The sequence below is a fragment of the Eulemur rufifrons genome, chromosome 17, assembly GCF_041146395.1.
Source record: "Eulemur rufifrons isolate Redbay chromosome 17, OSU_ERuf_1, whole genome shotgun sequence".
Classification (NCBI taxonomy): domain Eukaryota; kingdom Metazoa; phylum Chordata; class Mammalia; order Primates; family Lemuridae; genus Eulemur; species Eulemur rufifrons.
In genome coordinates this window covers 64,118,095-64,142,909 of record NC_090999.1, presented here as the reverse complement: position 1 = coordinate 64,142,909, position 24,815 = coordinate 64,118,095, and the positions used below count along the sequence as shown (strand labels likewise).

The 24,815-nt window shown below is 34.1% G+C and overlaps 1 protein-coding gene across 1 annotated transcript in view; it reads left to right on the top strand.

Moving 5' to 3' along the window:
* ARB2A (ARB2 cotranscriptional regulator A) overlaps nucleotides 1-24,815 on the top strand; it is a 409,566-nt gene that overhangs the window by 201,273 nt on the left and 183,478 nt on the right. The window contains exon 7 of the mRNA XM_069492020.1: nucleotides 21,267-21,386. Coding sequence (XP_069348121.1) covers nucleotides 21,267-21,386 — 120 coding nt within the window. The remainder of the gene's footprint in view (nucleotides 1-21,266; nucleotides 21,387-24,815) is intronic.

Here is a 24,815-nt window from a genome sequence, read left to right as displayed (position 1 = left end):
AAATAATGAAATAATTTTTATTTAAATATTCATTGTTTTTTCTTCTCCCATTCTTAAAATGAGCTACTTAGAATTTTTACTGCTTTTAGTAAAGGGAAAGGAATACCAGCTTACATTTTATCAGTCAGTTGTACTCTGTCTGTAACAGTCTCTGAAATATAAAAATATTTAACTGGGATCATCTGACAAAATGAGTGAATTCCACTTGGCCTTTAGTGATAATCTTTCAGTGCTACAGAACACACTTTTGGAGGAGGAAAAAGCCCTCAAGGACTAAGAATCCTTTATATTTAATCACAAGCACATTAATATAAAAATGTACTGATTTAATTTAGAAAATTTACTTGTAAACATTGGAGATTAAAATTATTTAAATGGAAAACTTCTTACCACTGTGCAGTTGCCTTCACAAAGTATATGTAGAGGGAACATTTGGTCAGGTAATTAGTAAGGTTACTGTGTAGTTGTGAAAAAAATATTCATATTGACTCCAAATGTTAGATAGATGTGGTACTATTCTTGTCCATTCTGCTGTATAGCACATTTGCAAATAATCATCATTAGACATTATTCCAAAAAGACCTGAAATTTTAATTTCTAGAACATGGTTGTCACAAGTCTGATGGTGAGTCCCAGAAAGATACCAACAGATTCCTTTAATGTAGGTAAAGAATATAAAAACTTGACTCCACAGGCAAATCCATAGAGCAGAGGACTCAGTGATGTTCTCTAAGCCGGTGGAGCAGGCTTCTCTGGCCCTCAAGTGTCCACAGGCCCTCTACTGCTAACACCATCTCATCATAATGAGGATCCCACCAGATACTTGAGAGGGTCAGTTATTCCCTATCCCACACCTACCCACACACTTACCTACATCTTTCTCATTCTTATGACCCCTCGCAGCTGAAGCTATAGAAGCCCTGGTTACTGTAGATCCTCTTGCACTCCCAGTATAAATCATTGATGAACATCTCCGTCTTTTCCTCAAAGAGCTATGAATTGGAAGAACTGAAGGTCAATTTTCCAGGCATACCCATGTCTGAGGCCTAAGTTCTATTTTTACTACTAGAATTATTTGTTCTTAGATGTGCATAAACATACGTGTTTTATGTGTGTGTATACATATATAAAAATTGCTATAGGGTTAATGTAAGATCGTGGGATCTGAAGTTAAAGAGATTCTGCTAGCTGTGTTATGTTAGGCAAACAACTTAAACTCCTCAAATATCAGTTGCTTTATCTGTGGGGGAAAAAAATGAGATAATAGTAGTAATAGTAGCAAGTGCCCAGGGTATTGTGAAAATTAAATAAATCAGAACATGCTATGCATTTAGCACAATATCAAATACAGAGTAAGCACTTGAAAAATGTTAGCTGTTGTTATCACTGTTTTCATGGGTTTAGGATTTCTTGAAAATCTCATGCCTTTTTCATTTTCCTTGTTCTTTTGAGCTTGCCTAATTTTCACCTAGTATTTTTTTTTTCCCCTATGAAATTCTCTTAAATTCTAAAATGGCTGAAGAATGTAGCAGATTTATAGCAATATGAAGAAAAATCAGCCATAAAAATATTTTACCTTTGGAAAAAATTTGCATATGTTATTCATTGTTGAAAATACTATCTGATCTATTACTGAATTCACCAAGTATTATATTCCTCAATTAGGAGGGGTTTTTTTCAGTTCTATTTAAATGCAGATTTATAAAGAAAATTATTTGATAAGGAATTATTGGTAACTGATTTTATAAAGTTATAGGGGTTGAAACAGAGCACATTGATCAAGTAGGAAATATTGTATATATCTATATGTGGAGTGTATACATGTTATTCCTGAAATTTACATTTTAAAATTATTTAATATTTCCTTTTGGCATGTTACTCTGGGTATTTAACTTTGGTACAATGTAATAATGATCCATAATCTCATGTATATGAAATCAATAGAAAATTACATTCTTTTCACATTCTGTATTTTTGTGTTAATTAGAAATAATCTTGTTTTAAATTTAATTTCCAAGTTATACATTCCTTTGTTTCATAAACTCTGCTTTTCAGAAGTATCTGCAGAATTTTTTTTTCATTTATTTGTTGGTATCGCATCCTAAGACCCCCAAGGTTTGGCCTGTGCTTTTTGAGCTAAGACATGCTCCCAATCTTCCAGTTAGGTCAACCACAAAAATTAAGATAATGATAGAAGGTCAGTGGAAGAAATTCATATCAAAACAACTCCTCACCATGTCATTATGACAGCCTGCTGTAACAAATGTGCCTCTGTTTTAACTTATGACAATTAATTGCTAAAAGTAATTTAATCTGACAGAGGCAGGGTGTTGAAAGGCTCCTGGAGATGTCATAAAAGCGACCTTTCTGCCCATGTGCTGCCAAAAGCCATTTTTAACAAGGAGCTAAGGAAACAGTGAAACTTCTTTTGTACTTTGTTAATTAGTTATTGATTTGAAACAATGCACTTCCAAATACTGTTAGGTGAGTTAGACGCCAGCAAGGTCACTATGTGACAGTCTACTCCTAATAATCTTTATAGCATATGAGAATTCTTTGAAGCCTTTTGTTCTGTTACCCTAAAATTGAGATTGCCTGGTTTGCTAACATGACTACAGTTTTATTTTATCATTCATCTCTTCAGTTGAAACTATTTTATATATTAATAATCTGATCCTTAGTCCCACTTTATTATATGACATATTTTTAATCTTCAGAATCCTTATTTGTGGATTTAGTCTCAAATAAGTATATATTCTATAGAGAAAGTATATATGCTTTGATTAGTGATGCCAAAGAGAACAAGGAAATAATATTTTAATCTTAAAAAGGAAAGCAAGGTAGAGATTCTAGAATTCATTTATTTAATGGACTAGTCTAATACTTTTTAAAAATTTGGATATTTAAAATTAGTTTCAATGATTTTGTAATATTGTTAACAGAAGTTAAATAAATGTCCTGTAATTCTTTTAGAAAGTCTTCAGACTGTTTTAACATTTCTTAACAAAACATTTAAGTACAAGTTAAAACTGTAGGTCTTTGAGTCAATTTGCAAGGTGCTATGGAGGATAGAAATGAGGGTGAGTTAGCATAGCACAGTGGTTAAAAGTGGGAATTTTCAACTCAGACTTCCTGTGCTCTAATCCTGAATTGCACTAATTAGCTGTTTGACCTAGAACAAGCTTCTCTGTGCCTCATCCATACAATGGGAGCCATAATAATAGCTGCCTTACAGTGTTATTTGAAATTTGAACGAATCAGTACATGTAAAGTGCTTGGTCAGAAGCTCCTAAGTAGTAACTACCTGATAAATGTTAGCTGCTATAATTACTACAATAATTAATAAGGTATAGTTCCTGTCCTTTATTTTGTGTTAAGAATTTTGTATTTTAATGTATGTAATGTTTTCAACAGATCAGAATGAATATGATTTTTCCTATTTTTTCTCATATTTTTCTTAAGTAAATCAGGGTATATTTGCTATATATGGGGAATTTTTTAAATAGCATGGTAAAGTTGTTCTCTGTGTTGCATTTTATGATGGACAGTAAAGGAAACATTTGGTGTGCCCTTGTTCTAAAATCAGAACTGCTGATAAAATATACCAATTTGTTATTTTACTAAAATGTGTTAAGTTTTTCAGTTCAATTGTTTAGATGGTGAGAAATCTAGCTTTGCAGTAGATAAAATGTTTCTCTTAGAATAGAAACATTCTAAAATGCCTGCTTTTTATTAAAACTTTTGCAATAATTGGAACAACTTGAAAGGGTTTTCTTAGGTTAAATTATTTCAGTAAATATACTTCTGTTAATACATAAATAGATAAAACTTCATAAAAATATATTGTGCTAAGCACTGGTTTTATCATAGTAAATAATTGCTTAACATCTCATTAACAAGGAAATCCAAATAAAGGTACTGATATTTACAACTATTAATTGACAAAAATTTGAAGGAGATATTATACCTATTGTTGGCTGGAAGTAAAGGAAAGCTGCTTCTCACTTAGTATGGTGGGAATGTGAGAAAGCAATCTAGTAACACTTATTAAAATTAAAAATACATAAACCTTTCAACCTAGCAATCCTCTTCCTGGGAGTCTGTCCCGTTGAAGGTAAAACCACTGCTACTTCAAATCTACAACAGAAACTATTAAAAAATATCAGTTGATAACTAGAATTCAATATCTAGAGTTAAAATAATCTAAGATAGAATAGATTTTTACTAAATTACTTCTAGAACTTCTACCTTGTCTTCATTTTTGAAGAATAAAATACTACTTAAATTCAAATTTTTCACAAATTTAGAATGTCCAAATTTGTTTGAATTTGGTTTTACTACAACACATAGAGAAATTACGATATATTTGAATTAATATTACAGATTTTTTTTAGCTTCTTCCATGTTTTGAGGTAAATTTTTTTTTAACAACCTAACTTTATTTATTTATTTATTTTTTAAGATACATGGTCTTGCTCTATTGCCCAGACTAGAGTGCGGTAATGTGATCATAGCTCACTGCAGCCTTGAATGGCTGGGCTCAAGTGATCCTCCTTCCTCAGCCTCCCAAGTAGTTAGGATTACAGGTGCATGCCACCATGCCTGGCTGATTCTTTGTTGTTGTTGTCCTTTTTGGTTTTTGTAGAGATGAATTCTCACCATGTTGCCCAGGTTGGTCTCAAACTCCTGGCCTCAAGTGATCTTTCTGCGTCAGTCTCCCAAATCACCGGGATTACAGGTGTGAGCCACCATGCCTGGCCTCAGTTTTTATTAAGTGTATTTTCAAGGTGTTTTAAAAGAAGTTGTTTTATGATACAGTGAATAATTATTGCAGGTATACAACTAATTACATCTTTGTGATGTATTCTGACAGAAATCAAACGTTTATTATGTGCTATTTGCCACATTTCTTATTTTGCATCTCTCCAGCAACTTTAGTTCTCTTTGTTCCCAGAGGTTTGCTTTATTTTATCAGAAAAAGGTAGAATTGTAGAGGTCTCTCAGGTTAACCTCTCATGTACACATGTGGAACCTGAGCATCCAAGAGGGTAAGTGAACGACTTGAAGTCATAAGGCTAATTAAATGGCACTGTCTGGATAAGAACAGAAGTCATGTGAGTGTGAGTGAGAGAGAGAAAACATGTCTGGCAGTTGTAACTGATCTTCCTATAGTTTTAAAATTAATTATTAATTCTTTGGAAGCAGTTTATTCATTTCCTTTAAAGCTATAATTAGAGCTTTAGATTCAGATGTAGATACTATGAGACATATTTAGCTTCTGACTATACCATTTTTTGTCTAGAGAATGTTCTGGATTGAACTGTCTGGAATGCTTAGCATGTCTTCAGTGTGCTGTCATAATAGTAATTACTTTGAGAGTTATAAAACAGTCTCTAACCCAACCCCTTCTCTAACACACACACCCACACCCACACCCATACAACCGTATTCCAAAGGTGTTTCTTTATGCCTTTTGCTCTACCGTAGTAGTCATTAAATGACAGTAGCTAGATCAGCCTTGGTGAGTGATATGGATGCAGATTTGTGGGCCCATGCATATCCTCCATCCTTGCCGCTATGGCTTCTCTAGTCATGTACTAATTGTGCCAGCACTAAGTTAGCCAGTGACAGGGTCTAACAAATGTAAACTGGCTGAGTCATTCTGTCTTCTTGGTTTACTGCCTCTTCTGTGACAGATGCCCTTTGGCGAGTGATAAGACATGATACAAAGATCTTCACTTAGAATAGGTAATTTTTTTTATTGCACAAGTTTCTGTATTGTAATTTGTCTTCTTCACTACATTGGTGATAGTTAAGTTCTTTTATTAAATATGGGGCTAAAGAAGTTATATTTCTAAAAAATTCCCACCCCATCCCCACTGCTCCAGGAAAATGGAACAGTCCACTGGTGGTCCCTGAGGTCCTTGATAGCTCAACTGGTGGCTCAGCAGTTGGCTCCCTGGCCATGAGTGGCGCTGGATGTGGCTGTGTGTGTGCGCAGTAGGGGAAGGAGAGCAAGGGGCTGTAAATTAGGGTAAAGCAAAGACAATTTTCCTATTTAAAGAGTTGGCTCATGATAATAGAGATTTTTAAAAATGTAAATAATAAAAAATGGAGGGAAAATATTTTTAAAATCGTATTAACATTAAGATATTCAAACTACAACGAACCAGTTTTATTTTTACATAATTAAAGATATAAATTAAATGGATTCAATGAATGTTCTAAATATAAAGCATTAAATATAAAGATTGTAAAAAATAAAATGTGACATACAGTTTTTCAATGAGAACAGCTTTATAGTTTTCTGATTTTAATTATAATACATGGGCATTGTTTAAAGAAGCAAAATAATACACAGAGGCAAAAAAGACAGTAAAGTCATGCTTCTAAAGTGATCCTAGCAAGGTTTTTATTAATAGCACTATCTCTCAGAGTTCTTGTCGTTGTGGTAGGCAAGAATAATGGCCTCTAAAGATGCTACATCTTAATCCCTGGAACCTGTGAGTATGTTCCTGTGTGTATTCCTAAATAATATAATTTTTCATTTGAAATACTGAGTAGCAAGCACAGACCTAGTAGTATAAGGAAAGGAAAATATTGCTACTATTAGACAAGTGCTCCTAGTAGAAGATAAGCTGAATAGATACTCTGGATCATGATTTGATGTCAGATTCCCTGATCATTTACAAAAGCCCCTTTAGAGGGAAGTCATTGGACAATGTAGTCTTGAAAAACTTATGGCTTTCCATAGTTGGAGCATCTGGCAGGGGAAGTCAGCAGAAATATGGCTAGAGGGAGTCTACTGCTCTGTATTTTCTATTTCTAAGCTTCCCATGGTCTGCTCCTAGCCCCTAGTTTAGTGAAAACATAACACTTTTATGAGTTGTAATAAGTGTCCTCAGCTAGTACAACAAGAATGGGAGATAAAAATTTCATTAGCATGTGATTGGGAAAGGCCAAATACAAATGCAGGTCAGGCTCATTAGGTCATCTTGTTTTACAATGGTGATGCAGTGGTAGTGGGGGTCTTGATGGTGACAGCTCTCAGCATATCTGTCTTTTGAGTCACATTACTGCTACCTGGTCTGGTTGCCACTGCATCTGGTGTCCAGCTGTCATTCTAGCATTTTCCTATAACATTATTCTGAAGATTCCTTTTGGCACTCTCTTGTGTTATTTCTCCTGTTTCCTGTAGTTTGTCTTCCTCTTTCTTGGTTTATTTCTTACTTTGAAAGAGCACATATTACAGTTGTTTCTTTAGTAGAGAGGAAGGAAAAATTTTTTTTTACCTTGTGTGTTTATCTTTCATTTATATTTCATGATATTTTGGCTAGGTATAGAATTGTAAGTTCAAAATTATTTTTCTTTTGGATTTTAAAGACATTTTGTTATTGTCATCTTGTTTCCTCTGTTGCTATTGAAAAGTCCAAATTGTTCTGAATCCTAATTGTTTGCTTTTCTTTCTGGAAACTTGTAGAATCTTCTCTCTGTTCCTGGGTTCAAAATTTCACAATGATATATGTCTCTGTAGATCTAGTTTTATTCATTATACTGAGTACTTATCCCATTCAGTCTAGCACTAATGTTCTGGGAAATTTTCCTAAATTCTTTTGTTGATGATTTACTACCTTCTGTTTTCTCTTTATAGAACTTGTTTTTTAGATGATGGATCTCCTAGACTTATTATCTGGTTTATTACTTTTCTCTCCTATTTTCCATATCATCTTGCTTCTGGGAGACTTATTTTACTTAATCCTCTAACCCTTCTACTGAGTTTTTCATTTCTGCTGTTTTGCTTTTAGTTTTCAAGACCTCTTTTATTCTTCAAATATTCCTTTTGGAGAGTACCCTTGTTCTTGTTTTATGTGTGTACTGTTACCTCTGAAGATAATAACAGTGTTTTTGAATTTTTTCTCTTCCTGTGAATTCTCAGGTTCTTCCAAGTATCTTTTCTTATGTGTCTGATCTCTATATTTTGTATTTATAGGCTTTCTTCATGTGTCTAATGTTTGGCAACCTATTGATAGTATCAGTGGGAATTAAAAAGCTGATTGGAATCTCTGAGCATGTGGGTGGGACTTACTATGTTTGAGCCTCACTGAAGGGATTCTGAGTAGTCTGTTTGTTGGGAACTTTCCCCCATGCTCACTCCCATCCTTCTGTGTCTTTGGAACTTTTTTCTTTTTTAGTCTGGTTTGATTTTCCAAACAAGTCTTCCATCTTCTGCCTGAAGTCTGAGGGTCTGACTGCTGACAGTCTGGAAGTTTAGAGGGGATGAAGGCTGGGGAGGATGAGGGTGGGATAGGTCACTACATTCCACATTCAATTTGCATATGGTCAATTAATCTCCATTTCTGATATCCCCATTTCAAAATTTCTCCTGTCAGAATGTAGAAAGACACTTGCCAAGCTACATGGAATGGAAGAAGGGAAAGTAACTGCTTCTCAAACAGCCTTAATTTTAGCACATACATGCCACTCTCATTCAATCCCAGAGGTACCTGGAATCCTATCCCTTGGAAGATTCAGCAGTGTAAATGGAGCTGGTTCTCAGCTTTCCCGCTGCCAGCTTGAGATTGGACTTTCTCAGATCTGCCAAATTAGTTACCACTCTTCTTCTATCTGCTATCTTCCAAAATGTTGTCATTTTTTCCCCTCCCTTGTTGTCCTCGTCCTTGCAGATTTGTGTCTTTGTTTTTTAAAAAAATCTTTTACTATAGTTTTTATGGGGTTTGGAGAGATAATCCAGTCTGACATGGGTCTTTAATCTGCCATTATAAACAAGAACTGAGATCATAAATGTTTAGAGCAAAGGTTGACGAACTTTTTTTTGAAAGGCAAGGTAGTAACTACTTTAGGTTTGTGGGCCATACTACTCAACTATTCAACTACTCAACTCTACTGTTGTAAGGTGAAAGCAGCCATAGGTAATGTAGAAAAAAGTTTACACTTTCTGTATTTATGTTCCAGTAAAATGTTATTTACGAACACAGGCAGCTAGCTTACAGACTACGGTTTGCTGACCTCTGTTAAGGAAAAGATTGCCCACCATTTTTTTTTGGCCAACTTCACTGAGATATAAATTATATGCCATGAATTGCACCAATTTTAAGTGTATGATAATATGTGTTTGATAAATATATGCCATTGTGTAATCATCACTATAATTGTAATAAAACAAAACATTTCCTTCACCCCCAAAAGTTTACTCTTGTGCCCCTTTGCAGACAGTCCCTTCCTCCTGTGTCCTGACCTGCTGACCACTGACTTGTATCCTAACACTATGGTTTTGGCTCCTCTAGAACGTCCTATCAGTTGAAAAATACTATATGTAGTCTTTTTGTGTCTAGCTTTCTCTTAGCCTTATCCTTTGTTTCAGATGAATAAATGACAGAAAATTAATAATAGGTTTCAAGCTAGGTTCAGTTTCTCATAAGGTGACAGAAGCTATTCATAGAAAAGAAGGACACATTGAACTTTCAGAAAATAAACTCTCATTTCACAGAGTCACAGAGAAAGTCATTTTTCATGTAAACCTGGCCCACACTACATGATATCTGCATATCTGCTCTTGTCCCTTTGTCTTAAGGGTGCTCCCTGTTCCATTCATTTCTATAAAGAGTAAGAATACTGATTATGCCTGCATAGAGAGAAGGATATTAAGTGTGTTTTAACAAGGATATATAAAGTGATTAAGATTACAGATATGGAGTCAGACTACCTAGGTTTGAATTCTGGCTCTGCCATATACTAACAGCAATTTTCTTAAGCTAGTTTATTTTTTTTTTCCTAAGACAGGGTTTCATTCTGTCACCAAGGAGAGAGTGCAGTGGTGTCATCATAGCTCACTGCAACCTCAAACTCCTGGGCTCAAGCGATCCTCCTACCTCAGCCTCAAGAGTATCTGGGACTACAAGCATGTGCTACCACACCTGACCGATTTTTCTATTTTTTGTAGAGATGGGGTCTCACTCTTGCTCACGCTGGACTCAAACTCCTGACCTCAAGCAATCCTCCTGCCTTGTCCTCCCAAAGTGCTAGGATTATAGGCGTGAGCCATCATACCCAGCCTTGAGCAAGTTTCTTAATCATTCTTTGTCCGTTCATCTGATTATGGGGATAATAATAGTACCTAACTCATAGGATTAAATGACATAAACAGTCATCCCTTGGTGTATCCACAGAGGACTGATTCTAGGACACACACACCATTCTTGCCAATACCCAAATTCACAGATGCTCAGGTCTCTTATGTAAAATGGTGCAGTATTTGTAATAACCTATACACATCCTCCTGTATACTTTAAATTATCTCTAGATTACTTGTAATACCTCATACAATGTAAATGCTATGTCATTAGTTGTTATACTACATTGTTTAGGAAATGAGGACAAGAAAAAAAGTCTGTACACGTTCATTATAGACACAACCATCCATTTTTTTTCTGATTATTTTTGATTCTTGGTTGGTTAAATCCACAAATGCGGAACCCACAAATATGGAAGGCCAACTATATTTAGATCAATGCTTACCACAGGATGTGCTATAGAAGCGTTTGTATTTAACATTATTATGCTTGCATTGCAGATTGTACTAAGAGAAAAAAGCCTAAATTTTATTAAAGTGAACAGGATCATCAGTGTTTACTTTGTTGGAAATGCTCATGAGTACATGGAGCAGTTCTGGAATCTAAAAATCCTACTAACTCTATCTGCCTCCTATTCCAGGCCACACCCATTTTGTGGCAATATGGCCTAACCACAAAGCATTTGGTACCCTATCCATAAATGATAGGCCATAATTATTTGTTTATTCCTTTTTTTTACTAAACTTTTTGTCAGTTATGGTTTGAACTTTATATTCAAACATATAAAAAGGTTCAATTTAATATTTAGAGACCAAAAATAGTTCTTTAGTTTTGAATATGTTTTCATTATATGCATGTTATACCGTTAGTTTTATGCATCCATATATACCTCTAGTCCATTAATCATTGTTAAATACAAATGCAATTTGTTAATTTAAATCACACATTTAAAATTTAAATCACACATTTAAAATGTAACTAAATTAAGATGAATTTTTAATCCAAATTATTCAATTATATAAGATAAAATTGCATCCCATGTGATATTAAATATATTTTACATATAACTGTTCTTATAAATATTTTGTTCTATATTTATGCACAATTTATACTCTGTTGATGTACAAAGGAGTTAAATAACAGAATAATTTAAAAGTTTAAAACTTAAAGCTAAAGTGTATAATTTCCTTCCATGTGTCTTCCTGGATTAGAGCCATACAGTATTTGTGTTCTATTTTCTGTAAGGGTACCCCACTGGCAAATTGCTAAAAATATGAACAAACTTTCATCTTATCTCTATGGATTGATTGGGTACAAGATGGTAACTTAACATTTTTCCATCCTCAATTAATCCATCTGCCTTGGATATCTGCCTTCCATTTAAATTTTATTGAGCTCTGCTCTTTCTAATGGAAAATCTTAGCTTTTTAGAAGAAATAACTTTAATTTATAAATTTTGTCATAAATCATGTGTAGATTTTATGTAAGTGTTCTTTTTCCAGTTGATATCCCCAGTGTATATAGTATATCAGTGGCAGTACTAAGGGCAGCTGGTAGGGGGTAGAATGTATGTTTCTTTATATACACATATATGTTCATATACATATTCACATGTGACATTTATATGTGGCATAACTGAAATTAGTAACATAGGTATTTGCTAGTTTGAAGTCACAAATTTTAGATTTGATTATTTATGAAGAAATTTGTTAAAAGATATGCTTAGCAGTGTAATCGCAGGAAGATTTATATGAAATAAAAATAATCTTCAAGTTTTGACTTTAAAATTGGACATTTTAAAAACCTTTAAATTCATTTATTTTCCATTTACTTTTTAAAAAATCAGTGATGATAAGTTTAAAGTTTATATTATAGGATCACTCATTTTATAACTTTGTAGCAACAGGTTAGCTGAAGAAAAATCTGTCAAATTTGGCAGTGGTTCAGAAAATATGTGAACCTGTCACTGTAAGCAGTCTCAAAGGGCAAAATGCATTACAGGAGCTAATTAACCTTCGAAAATAATTACACAAATATGCAAATGTTGTTTAGATAATTCCATGTGTTATCAGCTCAGGTAGTCCATCATAAATGTAGACCTTGCAATGCCTAGGTAGTAGAATCTGGCATAGTTGATAAGGCTTTGGTTACTGCATCACTTCTGTTTGGCATTTAACGATTAATGATGGCAAGAGTACATCAGGAATTTCAACCTGTATTCTGAATACAGCAGAATTCCCTGTGTAAATATCCTCTGCATCCTGCCACCAGCAAACTCTAATTAATGGATTTACTTCTTTTCTGCACTTCATACATTTGCATATTCTAAAATCATCCAACTTGAATCAAGTTACTCAATACAAAATGCACATTAATGTGAAATTCATGGAGAAACTTGTAGAATAGGTTTGGTATGTTTGCATTTCTGTAATTGAGCTGTATTAGAAAATCTTTCCTGTTGAAATCTGTTTAGTCTCAAAACACACTGCTGCTAATATATACTCTTCGGATTATGATTTATAAATATATAATGATTGTGGACACAGTGTGGACTGCAAATTGGAATGATACAAATTTGCCTTGGAATAGCATTTCCTCATGTATGAAATTTGGATTTTAGTATCTAATATCAGTAATGTAATATTCTGGAAATTTATATTTAAAACTACTCTACATTTATTAATTCCTATGCTTAAGTATTGTAGAAGCCTGCAGATATTTGGCAGAATTTGAATTCTAAAATGATGGGGATATACTTCTCTTAAACATTGTAAATAGCAAAAAGTCTTAATTTGTGAAAGCCTTGGGAAGTAGTCACATATGAAAGCCAAGTTTTTTATAGCTAAGACTTATCTCATTTATCATTTTTTAATAATATTTTAATATACAGTTTCTTAATTGTGTATCACTGGTCCTTCAACACTAGCAAACTGAATTCAATAGCATATCAAAAAGATAATTCACCATGTTCAAGTGGGTTTCATCCCAGCGATGCAAGGATGGTTCAACATACACAAATCAAGTCACATGATTCACCAGATAAACAGAAGCAAAAACAAAGACAATATGGTCATCTCAGTAGATGCACAAAAAATATTTGATAAAATCCAGCACCTTTTCATAATGAAAACCCTTAACAAACTAGGCATAGAAGGAACATACCTCAAAATTACAAAAGCCATATATGACAGACCCACAGTCAGCATCATACTGAATGGGGAAAAGTTGAAAGCATTCCCCCTAAGAAAAGGAAGAAGACAAAAGTGCCCACTGTCACCATTTCTATTCAACATACTACTAGAAGTCCTAGCTAGAGCAATCAGGCAAGAGAAAGAAATAAAGGGTATCCAAATCAGAAAAAAGGAAGTCAAACTATATCCCTGTTTGCTGACAATATGATCTTCTATCTAAAAAACCATAAAGACTCTACCAAAAGACTCCTAGAATTGATAAATTCAGCAAGATGTCAGGTTACAAAATCAATTTACACAAATCTGTAGTATTTATATATACCAATAACAATCAAGCCGAGAGTCAAATCAAAGACTCAATGCAATTTACAATAGCCAAAAGAAAGTAAAATACCTAGGAATATCCGTAAACAAAGAGGTGAACGATCTCTACAAGGATAACTACAAAACACTGATGAAAGAAATCATAGATGACACAAAAAAATGGAAAAACATCCCATGCTCATGGATTAGTAGAATCAACATTATTAAAATGTTCATACTGCCCAAAGTGATTTACAGATTCAATGCAATCCCTACCAAAATACCAACATATTTCACAGATGTAGAAAAAATAATTCTAAATTTCATTTGGAATCTAAAAAGTGCCCAAATAGCCAAAGCAATCTTAAGCAAAAAGAACAAATCTGGAGGCATCATATTACCAGACTTCACATTATACTACAAGGCTACGCTAACCAAAACAGCATGTTACTGATATAAAAATAGAGACATTGACCAATGGAACAGAAGAGACAACCCAGAAATAAAATCATCTACTTAAAACTAACTGATCTTTGACAAAGCAGACAAAAACATACACTGGAATAAGGAAGCCCTGTTCAATAAATGGTGCTGGGAAAACTGGATAGCCACATACGAAGGATGAAACAGGACCTCCATCTCTCTCTATATGCAAAAATGAATTCAAGATCGATAAAAGACTTAAATGTAAGACATGAAACCCTAAAAAATCTAGAAGAAAATGTAGGAAAAACTCTTCTAGACATTGGTCTAGGCAAAGAATTTATGACTAAGACCCCAAAGTCAAATACAGCAATAACAAAAATAAATAAATGGGATTTAATTAAATTAAAAAGCTTCTGAACAACGAAGGAAATAATCGACAAAGTAAAAGACAAACCATAGAATGGGAGAAAATATTTGCAAACTATATATCCCACAAAGGGCTAATAATCAGAATCTATAAAGAACTCAAACAATCAGCAAGAAAAAAACTAACAACCCCATCAAAAGGTGGACAAAAGACCTCAACAGAAATTTTTCAAAAGAAGATAGACAAATGACCAACAAACATACAAAAAAATGCTTCAACATCACTAATCATCAGGGCAGTGCAAATTGAAACCACAATGAGATACCACCTTACACATGTCAGAATGGCCATTATTAAAAAGTCACTAGTCCTTTAAAAATGGAGTTCACGTTGCATCACTAACTTTCTTTAGCTGATTCAGTGTCACCATTGTTCTTGTTAGTTATTGTGCTTTGAATACAGTACTGCCCTTAAGTTGCTCGTAATAATACTAGTAGTCTTGAACTATGCACCAGATGTGCTCTTCTAATTTTTATAGTTTTTCTGTTTCTTCATTTACTATTGAACTTTTAACAATGATTTCTTACTCTTAAACCGATTTGAAACAACTCTTCTCATTTACTGCTTGTAATTGTGCAGTGGGTTTAGACCAGAGATTAGAATTTGTTAGATATGAACGTGTAAAGACCCTGCTCAAATGCCAATCCCCTGAGAAACTGTCAGTAATCACTTAGTGGTATTTCTGATTTTGTTGTTGTTGTTTACTTGTTTTATTCTAAAAAGCATGCACTTTGTAGAAATTTTGGACAATTCAGAAAAGCGTAAAGAAGCTAAAAATAAAAAATACTCATGATCCCACGATCCATAGGCAGCTCAGCTGCTTTTAATAGTTTTGATTCCTTCTTTTGAAAAGTCTTTTTCAAGCTTTTTTACATAGTAAAAATTATGCTGCATATAAAATCAGATAAACTGCATATATTACATTATAATTGAATAATGTAATTGAATAGCTACATAATATTTCCTTAGACAAACTATAATTTATTTAAATATTTATTTTTAGGAGTATAGTGGCTGATACCTATAATCCCACACTTTGGGAGGCTGAGAGGGGAGGATCACTTGAGCCAAGGAGTTTGAGGCTGCAGTGAGCTATGATTACAACACTGCACTCTAGCCTGGGTGACAGAGCAAGACCCTGTCTCTTAAAAAAAAAAAAAATTATTTTTCCATTATTGGATACTTAACCTTTCTCCACATTTTTGCTGTTATAAATAAGAGAGTGATAAATATCTTTGAGCATCAGTCTTTTGCCACATTCCAGATTATTAGAAGCTAGATTCCAGAAATGGAGTTTAAACACTCCTTCATTTTGATTTTTAAAATGCACTCCATATTTTGTCCACAGTATCATTGCCAATGGCACTAGCATTGTTAATAATCTATTGAGTGCCTATAGCATGCTTTGTATAAGGGGTATGAATTAAAAAGATAATTGTCTTCAAGTTGGTTACATTCTAGAGGAAAGAAAATTGATTTGACGGATTAGAGAAGCAGAATAGAGAAGAACCCATGACATGGTATAGGATACAATTTAAGCTACTATGGCTCATGACAGAGCTGGCAGGTAACTTTGAACCAACAATATTTTGCAGTTGTTTTAAACATGTGTGATAATAATACATATAAATAGTTGTAAATACTTTTCATATATTTCTTATAAGATGTTGCAGGTCAAAGGTTAGTAAACAGTCCTTTCTGCTTTTGCATGAGATTCTTACCTTGAGTTGACTTTCTGGCTCTTTTTCCCTGAAAGCCTTATGAAGTAGTCTCTTAAGTTGGGTTTCTCAGATAAGAGATTTTGAAATGGAAGTTTGCACGTAGGAAGTTTGTTAGGGAGTTTTCTTGGGATCAGCACCTGTAGGGGGGTAAAAAATATAGAATTCAGTGGGAGTTGAACTGTAATGTACACAACAAAGACCTCAGCTAACTCCATGGTGATCTCTAGATTTGGGGTGACTTTCCAGAGATGTCCTGCCTTAGGCAAGGGTCCAGTGGTGGGATTGTAACCTGAAGCAACATTTCTTTGGCTGAGGACAATTCCTAGAGCATGCATCAGCTAAGGCAGTCTGCCACCAACATTCCCACAGCTCAGGAAGTGAGTGCCTTATAACTGAAAGGATTCTGGGCAGCACAGCATAGCATCCACTCTAAGCAGATGATTGCTAGGCAACATTGCCTATGGTAGAAAGTGATCCCTAATTGGTAAACTGCATCAGGATTAGCAGGAATTAGAATGGACTATAAATACCATAGCTTCACTCTTCCCTGAGAGTAGTGACTCTTGTAATTGGACTTGTCTCTTATGGGAAGGGATCTTGAAAGCCACGCCCATGGAGTTATTTCAAGAGGTATTGGCTTCTATGGGGTATAATATTTTTAAGCCAGGATAACTCTTGCATTTGCCCAAGGTGAGTCTGATTCCTCATGCCTGAATTAACACCCTGTCGACCAAAGATAGTAACTCCCAGAAGGCCGTGTGGGCTGCTGCAAGAACTGCTGTGAGGATCCCACTAAAAAGGAATGTCTGGTGCTGCTGTGCCGGCAGTCTTGATTCCTGCCCTCTTTTTGAGTAAATGGATGTCTAGTGTGGCCCAGCAAACTCATAGTCATATGGGTTGGACAGTTTAGTTGTATAGATATAAAAGACCCCCTTGGGGATATTGTAGACATTTTTCCAATGTTTTCACCTTTTGGAATGTTTGGCTCTAATGCCTAAAACTAAAGAATAATTTGATAACCTTAGAGTCAGGCTGAAGATATTTAAGTATTTGAGGCACATGGAAAAGTTGAGGTTTCTCTTTCCTACTGCTGAAAGGCTACTATTAACTGATACTGTTTCCATGGACTGTGGAGGGAAAGACTCAGCTATAGTACTAATCTCTGTAAACAGTAGTCTTTATATTTAAACAGTAGAAAGAACTGTTGGTTCATAGCTCTCCTTTAGTCATAGATGGGCCATTTGGACCTGGCAAGCAAAACCCTCATATCTTGTGAGTCACAAAATTTTGCTCCTTCTTCCTTTATGATTCATTCTAACCCTTCCTTTCTGTTCACTCTGCTACCACCCAGAGGAGTATTGTAGTCTTTATCATCTCATATGTGGATTACTGAACTGTTCTCTGCCTTTAGGCTTTGCCTAATCTGAGCTGCGTTACCCATAAGATCCCTGACTGAATTCCATGCTGGAGTTTTGCCTAGGATTTTCAGACTATGTATGTGTGACACAGATTTGCCTGGAGCACAAGGTCCCTGGGAATAGTGAGAGGAAAGACTACAAGGGTAGGTTTACAGAAGATGTTGGCTAAAGAGTTCCTGTTATTTTGCAGGCAAAGGGAGCCATTTCAGTAAATCACATTTTTAGCAGGAGAGTGGCTTAATAAGAGTAGGGCTTCAGAAAGATTTTGATCTGGCAACACAGTAAAGGGAAAGACTAGAAGAAATGAGACTAGTTAGGAGTCTATTGTAAGTGGACCTAAACTGAGGTGGGAATGGAAAGAATGAGACAGATAGGATCCCCACCATATAAAGGAAGAATTGGTGACTGTGAAAAGATAGCAGGGAGAACCTCACTGAGGTCAGATAGTATGGATTTATAATGGGCCCATTGGACTTGGTGCCAAGACAGTCCAGTAGGAATAGGGAAAGTAATACTTCTCACATACTGCTGCTTCATAATACTCCTATGAAATTTCAAAGCTATTAAAAGCCAGGATCATGGCATACTTCTTATCATACTTCTACTTCTAGCACAAGGCTTAATATAGACAGAATAATCTAATCTATATATATTTATCCTGTCCATATATAGAATATTTAGGACCATCACAGGTATTTCAGATGGTTAGTTCTGCCAACTGTCAATACGTGGAAACTCTGTTAAGTTTCTCCCTGTTTTGTTTTTGCATTTCTTTCCTTCTAAGATATAAGTAGGGTGACCAGGTGTCCAGGTTTTTGCTGGATAGTCTCAATTTAGACCTGTTCTCCCAGTACAGTTACTAATAATGTCTTTCTTCACTCTCAAAAGTATGCACAATAAATTCTATGGTCACTCTAGATATATCTACAGAAAAGTGCTAAATATGTTTGGTCAGTTTAAAGAATAACTAAAAAGAATACACTTGTGTAACTACCACCCCAGTTAAGAAATGGAACACTGGCAGCCACTAGAAATCTATTTCCTACTCACAACTTTGTCTTCCTTCTTTAGAGTTAATCACTCTCCTCATTCTTATCATGACATTTTCCTACTTTTTAAACCAATGAAAGTTAAATTATCAAAGCCTAAAATCTATACAAGAGTGTCCTTCCAATTGTTTTACTCTATATATATTTTAGGTGTGAGTAATTTCATATGACTAATAGATATCTTTGAAAGTATATTTGTATTTTAGTATATGACTACAAGGTAGTTGTAGGTAATCAGCCTGAAGATAAATGTTGTGTTTTTATTATTCACACAACTCTTGGCCTCAAGAATTTGATAATCTAACTGGTAATTACAATGCAAATCCTTCAGTGCAATAATGGGAAGCATACACAAGATGTTGTTAGAGCACATTACCTAGCTCTTGGGGGTGATAGGGAAGAACACTTCCTACAGGACAAGTAGGGATTATGCAGGTGAAGGTGGTGTGGGAAGTGAGAACAGAGCACAAAGATCACTTTCTTGACAAATGAAAGCATCCATAGATAAGAAAAGCATGGCACAGTTTTGTTACTGCAAGTTGCTCCCTGTAGCTGGAACACAGAGAATATTCTCTGTGGTCTCAGGGGGCAAGGAATGTCTTTTGAGTCAGAGTATTTTGCAGGGCAATGGTAAGAGATAAGAGTTCAAGAGATAGAACAAAGCTAGATCATGAAGGGCCTTGAATGTCATACTGAGGAGTTTGAACTTCATCTTGGGGGCAGTGAGAAAACTTTGGAGGGTTCAAAACAGGAAGTGAGTAACTTGGCAACATGATCATATTTGCGTTTTTAAAAGGTTATTCTCACTACAGGAGTAAAGCATGTAAATGGTCAATCCTAGAGGCAGGGAAACTGGGCTAAAGGTTGTTGCAGCCATCCAATTGTGAGATGATGGTGGCTTGAGCTAACCCAGATGAAATGAGAATGGAGAGAAGTAGATGGATTTAAGAGATAGTTGGATTATATGAGGAATGTGAGGGAGACAGAAAAGATGATTCTAAAATTTCAGCTGGACGTGGGGAGCATAGAAATGACACAGGTTAGGCCGGGCACGGTGGCTCATGCCTGTAATCCAGGCACTCTGGGAGGCCAAGGCAGGAGGGTTGCTTGAGCTCAGGAGTTCGAGACCAGCCTGAACAAGAGCGAGACCCCGTCTCTACTAAAAATAGAAAGAAATTAGCCAAACAACTAAAAATAGAAAAATTAGCTGGGCATGGTGGTGGGTGCCTGTAGTCCCAGCTACTCAGGAGACTGAGGCAGGAGGATTGCTTGAGCCCAGGAGTTTGAGGTTGCTGTAAGCTAGGCTGACGCCACGGCACTCTAGCCCCGGCAAGACTCTGTCTCAAAAAAAAAAAAAAGAAATGACACAGGTTTGTAGAGAAGGTTTTTAGTATAGTGTTGGATTGGTTGAGTTTGAAGTGTCTATGGTACATCTAAAAGGAAATGACTGTTAAGCAGTTGGCTTTGTGCCTTTGCAGAGAAATTTAGGGCAGAGATAGACATTAGGGAACAACAGCATCTAGATGGCAGGTGAAGCCATGCATATGGACCTTAATAAGTTATTATAAAATTTCTAAGATGGAAAATGCAAATAAATTGTGTTCATTGCTAATACCCATGACATTCTTAGAAAATTAGTCTTTTAGTGTTAAAGCTTCTAAGTATTTGTACAATACATTTTCATAATCTGTGTTAGTTCTTAGCAGTTTGTTTTTTGATCAATATTATTTAAATTTTTTTTAATTTTTTTTATTTAAGGAAATTATGGGGGTATGAACATTTTGGTTACATGTTATGACTTTGCCACATCTGAACCATGATTTGAGACACACCCTTCCCACCCCCGCCCCCACAATGCTCCCACGCAGAATATTTAGTTTTTTAAATTTGTTTTTTTTTCACATTATCCAGGTTTTTGCTTTCACTATAATATGCAGGAGCTATAGAAATAAATACGGGAAAATGAAGGTATTACAGAATTTTGGGGATTTAAGTAATGTAAATATATTTATTAGGATTTAGCAAGTTAGGAGAAATGTAAAAAGACCTAGGCTTATACAGTTAGGCTTTCCCAATTCCAGAAAACAATATGTATAGAAAATGCTTTTAGAAAAAAGTATGTATATTTTTAATAATTTCAATAGAAAATATATTATCATTCACTTTTTCCTTATTTGCAGCTACAGAGATACTTAAAATCTTATAAATCAAATAATTTAGATGTATGTATGATGTAAATATTTTCAGACCTACATATAGGAATGTATAATAAATAAATTTTTTTAGTGTTATATTGTTTTATCACAAGACCACTATAACTTTCTGCTATGCAATTCTAATATACTTAGATGTATTTTAATATCTCAAGTATACCTAGAATGTTTCTGTTCAAAAATGTGTTTATTTTAATATTTTGCTTCAGAAGATTGTAGTAGCAGTTAAGCTCAGCAGTGCTTTGCTAATAGTTTAATAGTAACTTAATCTCTAATTTTAATTTTCAGTGTAATTCTTTTGTATTGCTTTTATTTTGAATGAGCTATAACCATCTTATGTTATGTAGGCAAGCGTATAATTTAATTGTTGATTACTATGATAATAACTAGATACAATATGTAACATGATATTTTTTTTTCTTTATAGGAAAATGGTTCTCCTGAAGAACATGCAATCTATGTTTGGGACCATTTTATAGCCCAGTCTGCAGCTGAGAATGTATTTTTTGTTGCTCACAGCTATGGAGGACTTGCTTTTGTTGAACTGGTAAGTGCACATTTAACTCTTTTTAATTCCCAGTCTCCTTACAGATTATCCCTTCCACTCCCTTTTCCTTTGTAGTGTTTTAACTTATTTTATAAAGACTAAAAATAAAATATTTTGAGTAAATAATTTTATTATGTTTGAAAAGAGTATACTAATTTATTTAATGTGACAGAGCTTTTCAGTGCTAACCAGAAGACTTTTTGCCTGTTCCTTATTTACATATTATGTTTTAATTTCTACATTACAGTACTAGTTTCTGTATATTTCATGATATTTATGTTTCCTGTTTTATGCATACACCATTGAAGCTTATGTTACCTGTAAAGTATTTAAAATTTCAGGAGACCCTTTGAATATTTGGGAATATTTTGATAATTTTTAACTGTTATCTGTAGTTAGTACTTGATACTTAATCAGAATTTATATAATTAGTATTAAAACTATCAGAAAGCTTCCATTAATCTGCTTCTAACTAGAATGCGTTGCGTGGCCATAAAAATCTTTGCATTTCAAAATAACCTGATTCTTGGAGTTAAGATTATGTGTACATAATAGAAAAAGTTAACAAAATTTTCGAATTTTGTCTGTTTTATATGCAGTGTCACAAGTATCACAATCTTGTGCCAGTATGGTTAGTATGATATAATCAATACTAAAAGTGCACTAATGAAGAATTCATGCCTCCATGTCCATAATCCCTGTTACAGGAATGTACCAGTGCTATAATAAAATGATTAATTTGATAAAAGTGCAGTTGATATTAATAATTTTAAATCTAAATAGATCTTAGTGGGCATTAAAAGCAGACAAAGCATTGATTGTCTGATTTTTGTTTCTAGACTTTGGTGTATATTTCTCTTTGTCATGGAAATTAAATATAATTTTGTGGCCTTTCAACCTCCCTACACCTTATTGCTTATCTACATGATTTAGATATAAAACTGGTGGTGACACCTGACACCTGAGGATACTTTAGTTGACCTAAATCTACGAATGCTTGCTTGTACTCTCTTAAGATCAATAAATAGTTAAATTGTTTATTTCCTAAATTGATTTCACTTTAAGGCATAATTTTCAAGTACTTTTAACTCTGCTGTATTAATTTATTTATTTTGATATATATATAATGGATATCTTAAGATAGCTCTTTAACACACTAGTATGATGTACTTTTAAAATGTGAATGTTGTTGTTCAAATAATTCTCTTCAATCCATACAGATATAGATATATAGCTATATAGATATATATATCTGCATCTCCATAGATATAGTTATATATAGCTTATTTTTTCTTTGTAAGCCGTTAAATTACTTAAAACATGAAATTTCTTGACTTGTAGAGTGACTTAAAATATGTCTAAAATCCTGCAAGGCTAATCAAATTTCAGAGTTCTATAAAACATAAATTCCCTTTTTTCCTTTTTTTTTTTTTTTCACTTTAAGACAGTTTATAAAAAACCTTTGTACACCAAATTTGGAGTTTAAGTGTATTTTGGACAGTTTTAAAAATGAACTTAAGATGCCAGGGTTAACAGATGACCAATGTGTCAGTCCTGTTTTGCCTGTCCTTCTTGTCACACACTGGTGGATATTTCTCCACTTTTGTTCCACTTTAATATAAAGCACACAGATGTTTCAGAACAAGACTTGACTTCTGACCTTGAGGCTATTAGGGTCAGGGTCCTCAGGGCCTGTGAAATTATCACAAGCTGAGCTAAAATTTTTCTCCATCACAGGAAGTAACCAGTAAGTAAGAAGTTAAAAAGGAGCTTTGTCAGAGAGACAAGATGGTCTCAGTAAGGGTCAGCTTCTGTAGTCTGCTATCTCTGCAGGAGGCACATGCATGGGAGGAGGAATATAATATAACCACTGGCACATCACATATCTGTCAGGCAACGCCAGGGCTGAGAAGTCTATTTAATGTAATATATGTTGTTTAGATTTTAAAATATTAATGGTGACTATCTCAACTTCTTACGTTTTCCACTTTTTGTGAAATAACCTTGATTGGGGTATGTAATGGAAGCATAGGAGCATACAGACGGTGGCAACTGAAGAAGGGGGGGGCTGATAAAATGGATTCCTCTAAACAAATAACAGTGTACAATGATGAGTTTTACAGTAATTTTTTATAAATTTGGTTAATATATTTAAATTTACTATGTTTCTCTTTCAAAAGGCTTTTTAAAAGATAGCATTGTTAAAGGAACAATAAACATTGAAATGTTTTTAAACCTTTTGCTTTTGCCTAAACTGAAAATACTTTTTCCTGCTCTTACCAGTGTTCTAAGGGGAAAATATTGACAAATATTCATTCTCTCAGGATTTTCAGTCTAAGTATAATATATGAAATTGTTTTACATGGATTCAAAATTTTAATATTAGGCTTACAAGAAAGTGAATTGTGAATATATAAATCTTAAATGATGGTTTAGTTTCTTGTCTCAGTAGCACATTGTATACATCAGATATTAGATCATTTGGATTTCAGTAAATTTAATTTTTTTTAATTGTAAGATTTTACTCATGATTAAAGACTCTACACACACACACATATTTCTTAGAGAACAGTCTTAGTTTATAGCATCAGGTTTGAATGCATAGAAATCATTGTTCTACCACTGTTACACAAGTTCACATTCTTCTTTAGGTCATGAATTCCAAGAAAATTTATGTTAAATGTAAACTTTGTAGCAAGTACGGTTTCACCAGTAAATGCAATTACTTATAGTTCTTATTGTTTGAATAACAGGTATCAGTCAGGACCTGTGATGAAATGTATCTTGCCATTTACTAAAATTGAAGTTTTATATAATTATAGTTTAAAACTAAATGTGCTGCTAATAGGTATATGAAGATAAATTACTTTTAAATTTAGAGCACAAAATAGTTGTAGAGCTTTAATATTTTGCCAATTGTTGTTTTTGAAAACTGAGGCCATAATTTATGATTATATCCTATCTTAAAGTGTTGAATTTCTCCTGAAGAATACCTTATACTCAGATTTATTTTCAAAACCAGTGTTCATTTTATGGTAGTAAATCTTAGAACTTGACCAGATCTAACCCCATAAAAACAGTATACACTTCACTATAATGAGAAAAGTGATATTAAAAATATTCTTTTCACCACTTTTACTCTCATGATGTGTTAACAACTCAAATTTCCAATTCTCTAAATTTTCTGTGTTCCCAGTAAAAATAAATATTGATAAGACAACTCTGGTATCGATTCCAGGATTCAGTCATTAGAGACAAAAGGAAAGTACTGTTTATCTTATGAATACATAGTGAATATTCAAAATTAATATATCTGCCTGTGTTATCTTTTCTCTAAAATAATGCCAGTATGTAAAGTTACAGTTATTAAACTATCATTTACAAAGCCTTAACTTTCTGTCTTAGAAAGTTTATTTTTACTTGATAGAA